Source organism: Rhinatrema bivittatum, chromosome 7 (genome assembly GCF_901001135.1).
Source record: "Rhinatrema bivittatum chromosome 7, aRhiBiv1.1, whole genome shotgun sequence".
NCBI classification, from domain to species: Eukaryota; Metazoa; Chordata; class Amphibia; order Gymnophiona; family Rhinatrematidae; genus Rhinatrema; species Rhinatrema bivittatum.
Window position 1 is genome coordinate 187,630,086 of NC_042621.1, and position 16,942 is coordinate 187,647,027.

General features: G+C 40.3%; 1 protein-coding gene across 9 annotated transcripts in view; it reads right to left on the reverse strand.

Moving 5' to 3' along the window:
• The window catches only part of LOC115095642 (uveal autoantigen with coiled-coil domains and ankyrin repeats-like), a 74,117-nt gene extending 57,411 nt beyond the window's left edge, over window positions 1-16,706 (reverse strand). For 3 of the 9 annotated variants that reach the window (XR_003857835.1, XM_029609646.1, XM_029609641.1), the window contains exons 1-4: window positions 16,573-16,696; window positions 13,061-13,303; window positions 11,389-11,553; window positions 2,338-2,536 (exon numbers count right to left, since the gene is read on the reverse strand). Coding sequence is in view for 5 of the 9 variants with exons in the window: in XM_029609646.1 (XP_029465506.1) it covers window positions 2,338-2,536; window positions 11,389-11,507 (318 nt within the window). In the remaining 4 variants the exon portion in view is untranslated. Of the gene's footprint in view, window positions 1-2,337; window positions 2,537-8,214; window positions 8,301-11,388; window positions 11,554-13,056; window positions 13,304-16,572 lie in introns of those variants that run through there. The other 6 variants (XM_029609645.1, XM_029609642.1, XM_029609643.1 and 3 more) reach the window with 6 other exon arrangements.
• Window positions 16,707-16,942: the final 236 nt, after the last annotated feature.

Here is a 16,942-nt window from a genome sequence, read left to right on the forward strand (position 1 = left end):
TGCCAGGGTCAGCAATAAAAAAAGGTGCACCTAAATTGAAGAGGGACTTTTTTAGGTCTAGAATGGCAGAAGAAGAAGGTAGCTCAAAGCAGAAGAAATTCAAATTTGGATAGCATGTATCACCACTGCCGTTTCCTCTCCCTTATGTTTTGGAGCAGAAGGAAAAGATGGGAGAGTCATTCAAGACTGGCATTAGCTGGACAGGAGTAACAGAAGTATCATGCCAAAAACCATCAGCATGCTCCTCTTTCATTCCTGATTATGAGGCAGTGAAGGCAGGATTTGCACCAACTGATTCAGAGGAAGAATCTTGTCTAGAATTCTCTGAATCAAAGATATTGAAGTGCCTATAAAAGTGGAATATAAATAAAATGAATAAAAAATAGAATAAAAGAAAAGAAAAATAATTGACGAGCTAGTGTCTTAGACTACAGTGAGGTAATGGGGGAGAAGATGTTATACTGAACCCTCAGGAAGTGAAGGCAGAGGGTGTGAATGATGCCCTGGCATTTTTCCTTGGGGTCTACCCCTTACCTGAATTCCAGTACCAACATCAGCCTCTAAGGATATAGCAAAGGGATTGTGGAACAAATCTGTGACAAGGAGGTACTTTAAAGTGAGGGAGGACATGTGCTTTGCTCAGTGTATTCAATACAGGAAAGATATCAGTCAAGGAAAGTGGGGCATCTGACAAATGCTGCTATGCTGCATTACTGTGGAAGCAACACCTGCTAGTGAATGATGGCAGATAAAGACCAAAATGGTCCATCCAATTGGCCCACCATGTGTGTTTATTTATTTATTTATGTATTTAGTAATATTTTTTTAGGGTAGTAGCAAGCCATTCAAGCCATCCCAAGCCTTCTGTAAAGCGTAATAGCAATGCCATTCTGTGCAGGCCACCCTCAATCCTTCTATTAAGGGTAGTAGCAATTGCTGCTCTGTGAGGTGATGAAATTTGCAGATGATACAAACTATTCAAAGTTGTTAAATCAGTGGTGAATTGTAAGAATTGCAGAAGCCAGGACCTTGCAAGGCTAGGAAACTGGGCATCTAAATATTAGATGCAATTTAAAGTGGAAAAGTTCAAAGTGATATACTGTACATAGGGAAAAGTAATCCCAACTACAGGTACACAATTTGGGGTTCCATACTAGAAATCTGATAGCATCCAGGAAAAGGGCCTTGGATCCCTTATGAAAAATACTTTGAAATCCTCAGCTCAGTGTGTGGTAGTTTTCAAAAAAGCAAATACATTGTTACTAAGTTTTTGGAGAGGAATGGAGAATAATTCCTCTATATTGATCCATGGTATGACTGCATTTTGAGTATTGTGTACAGTTCTGGTCAACTCATCTCAAGAAAGATATAGTAGAACTAGGAAAAGTACAGAGAAAGGCAACCAAAGTGACAAAGCAAATGGAACAATTCCCCTATAATGAAGAATGGCTGAATAAGTTAGGGCCCTTCAGCTTAGAATAGAGATGATTGAAAGGTGATATGACAGTGGTTTATAAAATCATGAGTGGGGTGGAACAGGAAAATAAAGGATGGATATTTACCTTTCAAATAATTTAAAACAAGGGGGCATTCCATGAAATTAATAGTTGAGGATTTAAAACCAACGAAAATATTTTTCACTCATTTTACAGCCAAGTTTTGGAATCTGTTGCCAGAAGATGTGATCAAGGCAGCTAGCATAGCAGGGTTTAAAAAGATTTAGACAAGTTTCTGGAAGAAAAGTCCATAAAAAGGTATTAGCTAGACACACCAGGGAAAGTCATTTCTTATCCGTGGGTGTATGCAACAATAAATAGATCTACTTTTTGGGATTTACCAAGTACTTGTGACCTGAACTAAACTATTTTGGAGACAGGATACTGGGCTTGATGGAGGTTGGTTTGACATATTTTATGTTCTTAGATAATCTTAATCAAGTTCCCAGCTAATTTCAGGCTTATAGCAATTTTGACTATAAGCCTGTGTGTCATTTGTGGCATTGGGAGTGGCTGTAGATGTGATATATATATGGATAAATATATGTACCTTACTGACCTGCAATGCTTAAATATTTTGATTTCTTTCATGTTTAGAAATGAAGCAACCAGTTGACTAGCATCCAACCTGGACTATTTTCTTAACTCAAGGCTTTGAGGAAGGTGCATAAACTAGCATCGTAAATGAGCATACTGCATATATTCTTCAGATAAATGAAAGACTTCCATTTTCACTAGTTAATCTGGCATTTTTTTGTAATTGAATTGATGAAGCATAATTTTTAAATCATATTTTTAAAGCATACAAAATTCAGGTGGCAAATCATTAAATTAAACTTACTTCTATAAATTTTATTCTTTGGTCTTGATCCTTCAGATTGTTGGGCTTCTTTGTTGAAAAATCTACTGAGGTTTGTTGATGTTTTCCATTTAAAATGGGTAAACTTTTGGATCGGATTACCCCACTTTTTATCACATAGCTGTTGGTATATTTTTTTGAATCTAGGAATCCATCAGGTCCTAGCTTGCGTTCTTGTTGTCTATTAAACAGGTACAAAAAGGTTGCAATATCTTTATAGATATATAGATAACAATGTGACTCAGCTCAATGATGCATTGATATGATTTTTGTTGATATACACATATACATGCACAAGGTATTTATATACATAGATTGGCAGTACACTTATAAAATCAGATTCACAACATTGGAACCGAAGTCCTTCATTCATCCATAGAACAGGCATGGCACTGAAAGCTTCCTCTGGGAATGCCTGTTTCAAATACACATAAAATTATGTGTGAAGTGGCACATATAACCCCCAGGGTAATTTTCAAAAAGTCTATATACATGTATAAAATGGTGTTTTACACATTTATATGTTTTTTAAATTCAGTCCTTAATGCAGCCAGGTATCCTATGAATGTTCATCATCCATGTAATATTTAATATTAAGCAATTTTTTTCTCAGGAGGCTAACAGCTGGCTTAAGTGAGTTAATTTGGTTTAAGTACTCACTGTACCAAGTTTGGTAAAACCAATGTAGTTCTGTGTACTTTTTTTGATCTGGTTCACCATTCAGATATTTTCTACATTATCTGGGTGAGTCCAGGCACTGGCAAGAGAAAGTTGAATTTTCTTAATATAGGTCTTAATTCAGGCACTTCTCCTTTTCTTCTGTGCCTTTGCATGAGAACTTCTAAATCCAAGTAAGTGCTTTAAAGTAGAATAACTCTTAAAAACAAATCTCTTAGTACAGAGATTAACTTTAATGCAACTTCAAGCAACTAACTGTAAGAAAGAGGACAAACTTCTTGGTTGTTTATTTCAGTATTATTTTAAGTTTTGATGTTTTATATTGCTTTGATGTAATATTGTTTTTACTTTGTAGTTACATTGTTCCTTGCTTTGTGCACTTTTATGGCATAGGTGGCATTTAAAATATAATAAATAAATAAATAAAATCTGGAAGGTAGGTGCCAACTATCTCTGAAAATACAGAGCTCTTTAAAGTGGGATAGTTCCATCAGGAACTAGCTTGTTTCTGTGTTCACCAACTAAGTAATAAACTCCTGTAGAGCTCCTGTTAGATCTCTACCAAGAACCATATAGAATTTTCCATTTATGTGGGGAGAAAACGGTAATAGTATGGGTAAGTAGCTTCTTCATCTGGGAGAGTGCACATGGTGAGCTCTTTTGATATACATACTCAGACCACCATTTATGTTGTGGATTTTTTGTTTCTTCTTCAGGGGTAGAATACCATGGCTATCCCCTAATTTTCCTTTTGAAGTATTAATGCCTCCATGAAGCTTTTTTGTTTGGACATGGAAGTTTCTTTCCATCCTCCCTATCCATTTTATACTTTTATGGTGATTTTTGTAAAATCATTAACTAAGGGCACAATTACTTTCTATTTTCTGCTTTATCAACTATGGGAGAGGTTCCCTTTATCAAAGAGGAATCTGAGATCATTGGGATCTGTGGAGAGGGATGATTTACAGCCATCCATAGGAGAAGAAGGAAAAAGGGGGGAAAGGAGTTGGAAAGGACCTTAACAGGGCCCATGAATATCTACTGTAGATACTGGGAGAAGAGGAGTAACAGCAGTAATGCTTTGATACTACAAGAGAGATGAGGAGAATAACTGGGGCCTTTCAGGTACTGTGAGGAGACTCTGGAGGGTGAGAAACTTCATGGAGTGGTAGGCAATAAATGATTGTATATTTGCATAACACTATCCAATATGATCACCAAATTATCATACTGCAAACCATGCTAATACTGCAGATGATACAAAATTGCTCAGAGTAGTTAAATCACAAGCAGACTGTAATAAATTGCAGGAAGACCTTGTGAGGCTGGAAAATTGGGCATCAAAATGGCAGATGAAATTTAATGTGGACAAGTGCAAGGTGATGCATATAGGGAAAAATAACCCATGTTATAGTTCACAATGTTAGGTTCCATATTAGGTGCTACTACCCAAGAAAGAGATCTAGGCATCATAGTAGATAACACATTGAAATCATCGATTCAGTGTGCTGCGGCAGTCAAAAAAGCAAACAGAATGTTGGGAATTTTTAGAAAGGGAATGGTGAATAAAACGGAAAATGTCATAATGCCTCTGTATCGCTCCATGGTGAGACCGCACCTTGAATACTGTGTACAATTCTGGTCGCCGCATCTCAAAAAAGTCATAATTGCGATGGAGAAGGTACAGAGAAGGGTGACCAAAATGATAAGGAGAATGGAACAGCTCCCCTATGAGGAAAGACTAACAAGGTTAGGACTTTTCAGCTTGGAGAAGAGACGGCTGAGGGGGGATATGATAGAGGTGTTTAAAATCATGAGAGGTCTAGAATGGGTAGATGTGAATCGGTTTTTTACTCTTTTGGATAATAGAAAGACTAAGGGGCACTCCATGAAGTTAGCATGTGGCACATTTAAAACTAATCAGAGAAAGTTCTTTTTCACTCAACGCACAATTAAACTCTGGAATTTGTTGCCAGAAGATGTGGTTGGTATAGCTGTGTTTAAAAAAGTATAAGATCTTGGAGGAGAAGTCCATTACCTGCTATTAATTAAGTTGACTTAGATAATAACCACCGCTATTACTAGCAATGGTAACACGGATTAGACTTAGTTTTTGGGTTCTTGGCAGGTTCATATGGCCTGGATTGGCCACTCTTGGAAACAGGATGCTGGGCTTGATGGACTCTTGGTCTGACCCAGTATGGCATGTTCTTGTGTTCTTATGTAAGGGGTTGAAGCGGCATTTAGAGAAGATAAGGTCTTCTAAGAAAGATTAAACAATTTCTTTGTTTTGGTGTTTACTGAAAGGTTGTTGGGGAGATATCCATTCTGGAGAAGGTTTTCATGGTGTAATGATTCAGATGAACTGAACCAAACCACGATTAACCTGGAAGACGTAGTAGGTCGGATTGACAAACTGAAATGGAGTAAACCACCTGGACTGGATGGCATACACCCCAGGGTTCTGAAAGAAATAAAAAATGAAATTTCAGACCTATTTCAATTCATTTGTAACCTATCATTAAAATTATCTGTTGCACCTGAAGATTGGAAGATGGCCAATGTAACCCTGATATTTAAAAAGGGATCCATGGGTGATCCAGGAAACTATAGACTGGTAAGCCTGACTTCAGTACCTGGAAAAATTGTGGAAACTGTTATAAAGAATAAAAACACAAAACATTAGATAGTCATGGCTTCTTGGGACACAGCCAACATGGATTTACACAAAGAAAGTCTTGCCTCACAAATCTACATTTTTTGAAGGAGTAAATAAACATGTGGACAAAGGTGAACCAGTAGATGTGGTGAATTTGGATTTTCAGAAGGCATTCGACAAAGTCCCGCATGAGAGGCTTCTAAGAAAACTAAAAAGTCATGGGATAGGATGCGATGTCCTTTTGTGGACTGCAAGCTAGTTAAAAGACAGGAAACAAAGAATAGGATTAAATGGTCTGTTTCACAGTAGAAAAAGGTAAACAGTGGAGTGTCTCAGGGATCTGTACTTGGACTGGTGCTTTTTAATATATTTATAAATTATCTGGAAAGGGGTACAAGTGAGGTGATCAAATTTGTGGATGACACAAAATTATGCAAATTAGTTAAATCTCAAGTGGATTGTGATGAATTACAGGAGGACCTTGCGAGACTGGAAGATCAGGCTTCCAAATGGCAGATGAAATGTAATGTAGACAAGTGCAAAGTGATGCAAATAGGGAAAAATAACCCTTGCTGTAGTTACACAATGTTAGGTTCTATCTTAGGAGTTACCAGCCAGGAAAGAGATCTAGGCGTCATAGTGGATAATACATTGAACTCGTTAGCTCAGTGTGCTATGGCAATCAAAAAAGCAAACAGAATGTTAAGAATTATAAGGAAGTGAATAGTAAATAAAACAGAGGATGTCATAATTCCTCTGTTTCACTCCTTGGTGAGACCGCACCTTGAATACTGTGTGCAATTCTGGTCACTGCATCTCAAAAAGGATATAGCTGCCCTAGAGATAGTGCAGAGAAGGGCAACCAAATTGTTAAGGGGCATGGAACAACTGCCCTATTCGGAAAGGCTAAAAAAGTTAGGGCTATTCAGTTTGGAGAAGAATTGTCTCTGAGAGGGTTTATGATAGAGGGTTACAAAATCATGAAAGGACTTGAACAAGTTAGTGTAAATCGGTTATTTACTCTCTCAGATAATAGAAGCACCAGAGGCACTTCATGAAGTTAGCAAGTAGCTCATTTAAAACAAATCAAAGAAAATTCTTTTTCACTCACGCATAGTTAACCTCTGGAATTCATTGCCAGAGGATGTGGTTACGGAAGTTAGTGTAATTGGGTTTAAAAAAGGTTTGGATAAGCTCCTACAGGAAAAATCCATAAACTGCTATTAATTAATAAGCAATAGAAGCTTGTGATTTATTTAATGTTTGGGTACTTGCCAGATACGTGTGACTTAGATTTGCCACTGTTGGAAACAGGATACTGGGCTTGATGGACCCTTGGTCTGACCGAGCACAGCATATCTTTTGTTCTTATGTTCTTATGGGAGGGATACATTCCCTAATTATTCAACATTTTTCTCATAGAAACAAAATGAGAAAAGCCTTTAGTAAACAGGCTCCCATAAAAGAGCCACATGCGTAGATTGTCTGAATCTGCATAAGTAAATTTTCAAGTGCCTAAAAATATACATTTATTTTCACAATGCAGATACTTTGCGCCACATACAAAAAAAGCATTTTTGGGGTGAAAGGGGGAAGGGGCATTTTGGGAGCATAGTTAGAAACCATGCACATACATTTCATTTTCAAACATGTATGTGCATAGTGGATATGCTGTGCCTGTTAGCATACACATGTTATGCCACTGTTCAACACCACTTATCCACTTGTATCCATGTTACAAGCCAAGTTGAAAATACTTTGGCTTTGTGTGAGCATAAAAGTTCATGTGACGATTTTCTCTTTAAGGGGCCATTTTCAAAGGGATTCTTCATAGGATGGGTATTTATCCATGTGGAAATCCCCTTTGAAAACTGACAGCTCTCTCCTCTTCCCAGTATGGGGAAAAGAGTCAGGACAGGGACAGGGATATGGTCAGGGTGGCGCTGGAGCCATCTTGACAAAATGTGAGTGCTGAGTTTATTATTAACTTCCTCCACATACTCCCAGCCGGGAGTTTACCCCTGCAAACTCTGTAGGTACTAATGTACCCTGTGGTCCTGGCAGGGAAGGGATTTTCATTTGTAACCCCTGGCCAATTGTCCCACTCAGGACCCCAAGGACCACCTTTAGATGTAAGGGCTTCTGCTGTTCAAACTTTCCTTACTGACATCAAGCCCCAGAATTCCATGTCGGGTGGAGGGGGTGGGGAAAAGACCTCTCTCCAAGGCCCTGAGCATTCTTAAGGCAATCTTTTGATTACAGAAGTAATAATCATGCTGGAAGCTAACAGTGGTTTCCAACTTAACTTTACTGACAACTGATGGTGAAATAGTCAAAATGACTATAAATACTGAATCTATTTACATGTTTGGCTCTTTAATAAATCTGTGACTTTGTAATACAAAATGCAACTTTTAGTCCATTCCTGATCCTTTCCAATTATAAAAGGTAATTTGGAAGCTCCCTCCCAAATTTGAGGTGAATTTAGTCAATTACATACATTGGATTCCCTTGTTTCATACCTTTATCCAGATGTTCAGTAATTACTTCTTATCAATTCTCCTTTCAGTCTTTGCTGGAGGGTACCTCCCCACTTCTCTCTTCAATATCCAGATGATACATAAGTGAAGAAGAGGCATGGGGGTGGCTTGAGGGAATGATGGCTACTACCTGGAGATGAATATCCTTATTCAATAATGCGACTCCAACATTGATCTATGCTTCAACGGCAAGAGGAAATGTGGAAATAAGAATTTGCAACCACATAAAAGCAGGGGAGTAGCTGGCTTGTTATGGCAGTTACTACCCCAAACCAAAAAATACCTGATACTTCACTTTCAATGCAAATCCAGCATAGCTCTCTGCTTCAACGGCAGGGGAGGAAATTTGACAATTCACGCATATTCAGCATAGCCCTCTGCTTCAACGGCAGGGGAGGAAATTTTGACAATTCACGCATATCCAGCATAGCCCTGTGCTTCAACAGCAGGGGAGCAAGTCTGATATTTCACTTCAATGCAAAGCCAGCTTAGTTCTCTGCTTCAACGGCAGGGAGGAAGTTTGACACTTCACGCATATCCAGCATAGTCCTCTGCTTCAACGGCAGGGGAGCAAGACTGATACTTCACTTTCAATACATAGCCAGCATGGCTCTCTGCTTCAACGACAGGGGAGAATGAAGAAAGGTTGATCTATATTCAGGCAACAATCAACAAGGACTGAATTACACAGTCTGAATAAACAGATAAGTATGGGTGTAGCTTGCTTATTGCGGTGGTTAATACCCCTAACTAAATTAAGCTATTTCAATTACATGCAGTTCCAACACTACTCTCTACATTAATGGTGGGGGTGGAAGGGAAATAGAAAAAAAAGGTTACTAAGAGCCAAGAGAAACAGATAAGTATGTGAGAGAAAAAAAAAAGTGTGAAAGCTTGCTGGGCAGACTGGATGGGCCGTTTGGTCTTCTTCTGCCATCATTTCTATGTTTCTATGTAAGTGGTTATCAATTAATAGGAGCCACTGATCTTCTCTGATATCCAACTTATCTTCGTCCCAGAAATTAATGGAGATTCATTTCATCAGGGGCCTTTCAAAGGCCCATGGATATTTCAGGGCAAAGGATTCCCAACTTCTTTTAGATGTCAAATACTGAGTTCCTGGATCTGAGGAACTCAGGTAGATGGTAAAATAAAACCAAACAGTGACGAATGAAGGATGGATAAAAATTCCTTCATCTCAACTCAAAAGGGGCAAAACTAGACATCATTACAGTTGGGAAAAAGCCACCTTTTTTTCTTCTCCAGTTGCAGGTCTTCCTTGAGGCCTAATGGTCCTTTCACAAGGGGAAAACATAACAAAATCAGGAGTAGGAACAAAATGCCCACCCTACTGTAAGGACTAACTAAAAATCCATACTTCAGAATGGTGGCATTTGCTTTTATAGAATCAGGACTCCACCATTGTAGCCTCCCACATGGGCGAGCTACACCTGACCAGTCTACTTCTGTTCCCCCGTCTACACAATGGTCAGGCTTTCATACTAATCCAGAAGTGTTGCTAATGGAAAGATATTTATTCATTTTTTAGTTAATTTATCATGCATATAGAACTCTATTGCTGTGATTGTGTTATCCGGGTCACACTAAGTGTGACTGGGGAAAATGTACTTGAGAGTTAGCAATCTGTTACGATTCTCTGTGAGGAGTTAGCAATCTGTTATGCATTGGCTCCTGTAGAGGGAGGAGTTAGCAATCTGATATGCTCTACTCCTCAAGAAGGGAGGAGTTAGTAATCTGTAATGAATTGACACCTGTGGAAGGAGAAGTTAGCAATCTGATATACTTAGCTCCTGTAGAGGAAGTAGTTAGCAAGCTGCAGAGTTGCAATCTGTTATGAATCTGTTGCTGAAGACTCCTGATGTGGAAGGAGTAGCAATCTGTTATCAGTGGAGTGCTTGGAGAGGGCACTCAGCTGTAGAGGAATGTAGATAGGTGGATCCTTGGGTCGATGGCAGATGACTGTGCCCCCAGGAGGATATCCTGAGAGGGACCACTGGCTAGGCTTGGGTATGGAGACAGACACAGATAGTTCTTTTATTAGACAGGTTAGTAGAACCACCAGAGGTGGCAGTAGTGAGCTGATATGCCCGGCAGGGCTGAAGTCCCTCAGGAATTGGAACAGCGATCCCAGGGTTGCTGAGCTGTAGAGAAACTATAGATAGTGAGTAGACAGTGTATGCTGTGTTCATAGCCAGAACTAGATATCAAAACTCACATAAGGTCTTAAGGAAGCTCAGTAGCTGGAAAGGGTTAGGCCCTCGAGGAGTGAGTACCTGGTTCCAGGGAAAGCTCTGAGAGAGCGATGGTAACACACATGTCTGTATCTGTGATAGCTTCCAGGCAGTAGAGAATCTTCAGAGTGTTCAGGAACATGGGCCCTCGAGGAGCGAGTACCGGTTCCTATCTGCAATCTGAAATAAAGAAAAGAGAGCGAGACCCCCGAGGAGCGGGTACCCCTGGTAAGTCCGAGGAGGCAGAGTAGCTTGGAACGAATCCCTTTGCGTTTCCTTGCTAACTCGATTCGTTAGCGAATACTGAGACCTTTTATATTGGAAGCGGATGGCATCATCTCAGGGGACGCCCCCGAGGTTCGCGCCCTTGCTGGTACATCAATTGGAGCGGGCGCGCGCCCTACGTCATCAGGCAACATGGCGGATCCACAGCGTCATGCTGGTCCGGGGACACTGGAGGGAGATGGCAAGAAGACGCCGCGGCAGCAAACCGTCCATCAGGCCCGGAGGAAGTCGCCACAGTGGTAAGGAGGGCGGAGTGAGGGCATCGAGCAGCAACGGACGCAACATTGGGTAAGGTCTATATATTGTTCTCATAGTACATAAGGCAAAACTGGATGATTTACCATGCATAGTTATTTTTTTTAGGTCATTGCTGCTAACCTTCCTAATTTGAAATGGTTTACCACATCAATCCTTTAGGATGCCTCGACTGATGATGCTTATTTCATTTGAACCCATGCTAGTTTAGATGGTTTATTTCAATGATGATTAGATCTATAACTAGGCAAGATCATAAACAGAACATCTATATCTATTCACAAAGACATAAGGCTATAAGGTCCATGATTCTGAAGTTAGGGGCTACCTGTAAATAAACAAACTTTACATTATGGTAACTTACTGCAGAAATTCAGCATATTCTTTAGCATCACTGTTGTTCATGGACATAGAATTTGACTGTATCATAATTCTGTAACGCTGGCTCACTCCTAGTTTGGATTTTCTGTCAAACTGTGTCATTTTTACATTTCTGCTAAGGATGTCTGTGTTTTAAACCAGCTAACACCTACATGCAAAGAAAGACAAGAAGAAACAGGATAAGAAATATCCTGGCTTGCTAACCTAGGTGATGGTGCTTACATTAAATGGCATGACAGCATAGGTATTGCACTGAATTAGTCACATTTCTGTTTGGCTGTTTGCCATTGGAAAAGTATGTTGCCTTCTATCAAAGCTTTGAGAATAAGTTTGCATGAAAAGCATATGAGGAATATGAGAAAAGCATATGTGCCCACTCTCAATTATATGTACGCACACTCAAAATTTTACTTACCGAACAAGTACACAAAGCCCCAAAGCTTCACATAATTCATCAACATTTGTTTAAATGGGGATAGCCTGCTGCCATGTGTGAAACAGAGATTTAAATTCAAGATCCAGCTCTGTGAGTCAGCAGGGTATGAGTTCCATGGAATTAGGGTTCACAGCCATCAGGGATGTACAAGCGATTCAAAGTGAAGCAAACCAGAATTTCAGCTTGCTTTGAGTTTGACAGAATCTTTCATTCTTTTTCTTCAGATTTTCTGGGGGATTTCATAAAAACATTTCCCAGCAAGTCTGAGAAATATTTAACAGATTTGATACAGATTCACTGACTCATGGGAATCTACATTGATTCAAATTGCCGTGGTTCCCCATAAACTGGATGACTCTGCTCAAACTCCAGTGCAGATTAGCTATTTTGAGGAATCGATTTTGGAATCTTGGGGGGGGGGGGGGGGGGGGGGGGAAGTAGTCATTACGATATTAAAAAAAAAAATCAGAGTATCTTCTCCTGCCAGTTATGCATTTTAGACACTAGAGGGCACAAATCTCCCACATTTCTTTTAAGTCAAAGCTCTAAAGACAAACGTCAGCTTGAAGTTATCTCTTACCAAAAGAAATGTCATACATAACTTTGGTCACAAAGTTGTGGAACCCCCCCCTCTCCAGTTTGGAGGGCAGGTACACGCAAGGGTCCTGGGGCGAATCCTTTAACTTTCTCCCACTCCAACACAGTCCAAGGTACTGGGACAGGGTTCTTTCCCAATTGGGGGGGGGGGGGGGGGGGATAAATCCTCCAAGACCCAAGATGGCAGGGGTGACTTCTTTCAGTGCTCTGGGGATGTAAGTGCCAACAAAATACACTGGAGGTCCAGAGTGAACATCCAACTTAAATCTTTTCTTTCAGAAATGGCACTTTCACATCAGATCTTGGCATGGAAAGGTGAAATTTACCAGTTCTTCAGTTCTATCTTGGCATGGAAAGGTGAAATTTACCAGTTCTTCAGTTCTACCTTTGCATGTATCTCTCAGTATTGGATAGGGAAACTCTCACTCTCCAGGGTTAGGAAAAGTAAGGTCCCTGGTGGAGCAGGTTATCCTGAGCTGGGTGGAAAAACCCTTCCAAAATACCGATGGCAAAAAGGATTACAGACTTTGTACAAACATCCTATTTTACTTCCTTTCCCCAAAGTGAAGACTCCACTGGGATCCTCCAAATGTTTAAAAAAAAAAAAAAGGTTCTTACTCACAGTCCTCTTCAGATGACAAAGATGGGTCTTTCTTGGGAAAAGTACAGCTAGCAGGAAACCCAGCAGATTTCTCAAGGCGCAAGCAAGAAATCCAGAATCCTCCTGCAGCAGATCACCTCTGATCCAACCCCTTAGTGTGAGCTGAAGAGCAGGGAAATCTTCCTGATCTTCTGATCTGATCTAACCGTTGGACACCCTGAAAGCCTTCAACCATGGGTATCAGGGCACTCACAAAAAAAAGACCTAAAAAATATAAGTCCAAAAATCAGCAGCTAAATCTTTGGTACTAATCTCACAAGGGACTTGTCCCCTTCCCACTTCTGGTTGGGTTCTGACCTTGAGGCCCATTAACAAGAACAGGAGAACAAACTCTAACTCAGAAAAACAAGCTCTGACTTCCAACTCGGGGGGCTGGCCATTCCTGCAACCTCAGTGGAGGAGCTGTTCTGATTGGTGCAACCCTCCCTCCACTACCTTTTCTATCCTGGATTAAAGGTTTTAAGAATAGGTCCACATAGTGATGATCCCAAAGGGTTGTCACAGTTGCATTCCATAGAAATAATAAGAACAAAAAATGTAATAATGTTTATAAAGGATGGCTTTCATTGTAAAATAATTAACCTCATCTATATGAAGTTTAAAATCAAGTTATACAATGACTTTGATTTTCTGATTTATTGTATAGGATGCAGGTTAAAACAAATTCACCCCACATGCATATCACAAATAGAAGCCATCTATGCAAGACTTTTTTTTTCTGCTTGTACTTGACAATTGTTAGTACCAGAACCTTTTTTTTTTCACTTTGTATCAACCCATGGGAAATGACAGGAGAGGACGGGCTGGATTAGGGAGCAGAGTAGTTCTTCTCTGCTCTGTTCTGTCTGCTGCAATCTCATTTTCCCATCCTGATCTCTGCAATTTGCTGTCTGGTAGGGGAGAGACTGGATAGAGCAGGAAGCAGAGGGTTGCTCTCTGCAGGGTGCCAGCCAATAGAGTTGGGGCACAGGTCCTGTTTGCTTTGACCAGGGATAATACAGAACCAGAACCTGGTAACTATCCAAACTATTAACCATTCTGTACCCTTTAATTTGAATTCATTATTAGCACTATTTATTTTTTCTTTTTCCTTTTTTTGACCATTATATGTATTACTTTGGCAACTCATGTACAAATTGTCATGACAATAAAGTTTCTTGAATCCAAATCTGAGCAAAGCATAAGTAGAGGAGGGACAGGAGAGAGAGAAAAGCACTAGTAGTGCCTCTCCCTCTTTCAACCTCCTTCCACCTCTCAGGGCCATTTTTAAGGGTATGGTGTCTATAGGGCAAAGGGCCGGAGATGGGAGGGTTTTGACCCCAGAAATCAAAGAGCAGCAGGAGGAATTCAAGTTTGTGAGCACCTTCAGAATTTGGTGCCCTAGGCACATGCTCTAAACCTGGCCCTGCCCACTGGGGCTTTCCCGTGCGGAGGAGGCCCCAGCGGGTGTGGCTTTCTTGTGCCTCCAGTCAGCAAGAGGGAGGATGGTGCAGGAGGTCTCGTGCTGTGTGTGGAACCTGCAGACATTTGCAGGGAGTGGGGTGATTTCTCCCCTCCAACCCTATCCCTTATTCCCTTCACCCCCCAAGGATGGCCCTGCATCTGAGTATCAGCAGCTTTCTTTCAAAAAGCAAAAGCACTGCATTTAGATAACAGAAAAGAATGAATTAGCCAATGTCCAATACTCAAATCCCAACCAGACAGAAGATATGTACCAGCATCTTGCTTTTGAATATAATGTTTTGACTTTGTTTATTAGAACAGTAAGCCAAGGCTAAAAAATTGTATCACACAACATCTTATTCAATGACAAATCATAGTTACTGTATCACTTTAGCAATGTGAGAGCAGTTTAGCATAGCCCATGTGGCTGCAAAATGTGTCTGTACTTTTGCACATGTGGGTCTTGAAGTCACAGGTTTACTATGCTTCTCTTGTTTCTGTGGGTAGCAGAACTGGGGCAAAACACCACTCACACATTTGAAAATTGAAATGTTTGTGTGTTGTTTACTCCTTCAACTTAAATACTCCCCTCCCCTCTCCAGGAATGCCTCTTGCTCATCCAGCTAAAAGTGCACACATTGGCAAAGCTCTGAGGGAAGGCGATTTTCACCCAGGGCAATCTAGCCAGGACACTACTTAGTTACCCGGAAAAATCCCTTTGGTATTTGTTCTCTGTGTGCAGTAGCAATCCATATATTCCTCTGTGGCATTAGCCATATCCAGAACAGCTGCAGCGAGGGCAGGATTTTACACGGATACTGACTGATTCTATGCCAGTGCAATATACTGTATATTAGGACAAAGTAAAGAACAGACCAGTTAAGTTCTGTATGCATCTTGTGAAAATGAAAAGGGCAAAACTTTAGTTACTGTAGCAATTGGAGAAAATCCCCCTAGTTCCTTAGTCCTAGCACTGCTTGAAAGGGTGAACAGCCGTGCCCTATTCACCCATTCCCCCCACTCATGAATTTACAAGCTTCTCTCATATCCCCTCTCCTCCCATCTGCAGCTTCTCATAGCCGAGACATTCCATCCCCTTTATCAGTTTTTTGCCCTTCTTCCAATCTTTTTTAGTTAGACTACCTTTTTTTTTTTTATATGAGACAACCAGAACTGCACACGATGCTCTGGGTGTGGTTGCACCATGGACCTTTCCAGAGGTAGTTTTATTCTCCATTCCTTTCCAAATAATTCCTAACATTCTGTTTGGTTTTCTGCCTGCTGCCTGCTGCACACTGAGCTGAGGATTTCATTGTATTGCCCACAGAGTCTCCAAGGTTCATTTCCTAACTCTTCACTCCTAATATGGAACCCAGCATTGTGTACTTATAATTGGGATCATTAGGAATTCTTTTTCCAAGTCAGTTTGCCCTTGTCCACATCAAACGTCATCTGCCATTTAGATGCCTAAATCCCCAGTCTGACAAAGTGCTCTTGCAGTTATTTGCAGTCTGCTTCGATATTTCTGTGACATCTGCAAATCTGATCACTGCACTCCCTGTTCCCTTTCCCAGATCATAAATGAATGCTTTAAACAACACTAGTCCCAGTACAGATTCCTAGGGCACTTTACTCTATCATATCATTAACTATTATTAGTGATTAGCACTGTTGAAAGTTCTTAAGTTTTATTTTTAGTCTTTACATTTTATTTATATCCTTGGATGGACTGTAATTAAGATCAATGTGCCTTTTCCATACTCATTATCTGTATATTTCATTTATTTTATGGGATTTGTGTGTACGCCCTTCATTTGGTTTAGCAAAGACTTTGCCTTATGTTGCTGGGAAACTCTTCTTATCTACTCCTCCAGCAAAAAACTGCATATGTCTGAAGAAAATTCAAAGAATTGAAACTCACCTTGTTACTTAGATTCACAAACTCCCACTCAATGTAAATACAGCACTTTTACAACAAACTTAAAACGTGATCATATTCAACATGGCTGAAGAAAATATGAATTGCTTACCTACTTAACTCTGTTCTTGTTTGAAGGTTGTCTGGGCTTTTCTGTGGGTCTGTGCATTAAGGTTTACAAAGCTGATTAATAAACACATGCACAGGCTGTTTAATTGTTATACTCCTCCTGGTGCTAGAGATAATAGGGAAGTGTGGTGTTTGTTTGCAATAAGATGCTGGCTTGGCGTCTCCTTGGTGACTTACACCACAAGAGCTTACAAGTGGTGGCTTTACAAAGAAGAATGCAGCTTTCTGCTAGCACACATTCACTGCTAGGCACTGTGCCTCATTTCACTACTTGGCTTATGAGTTTCAGAGCAACCAAGAGTCTTCAAATAAGAATGCACTCTCCCATGATGTGGTTTTTCCCTGTTCAAGCT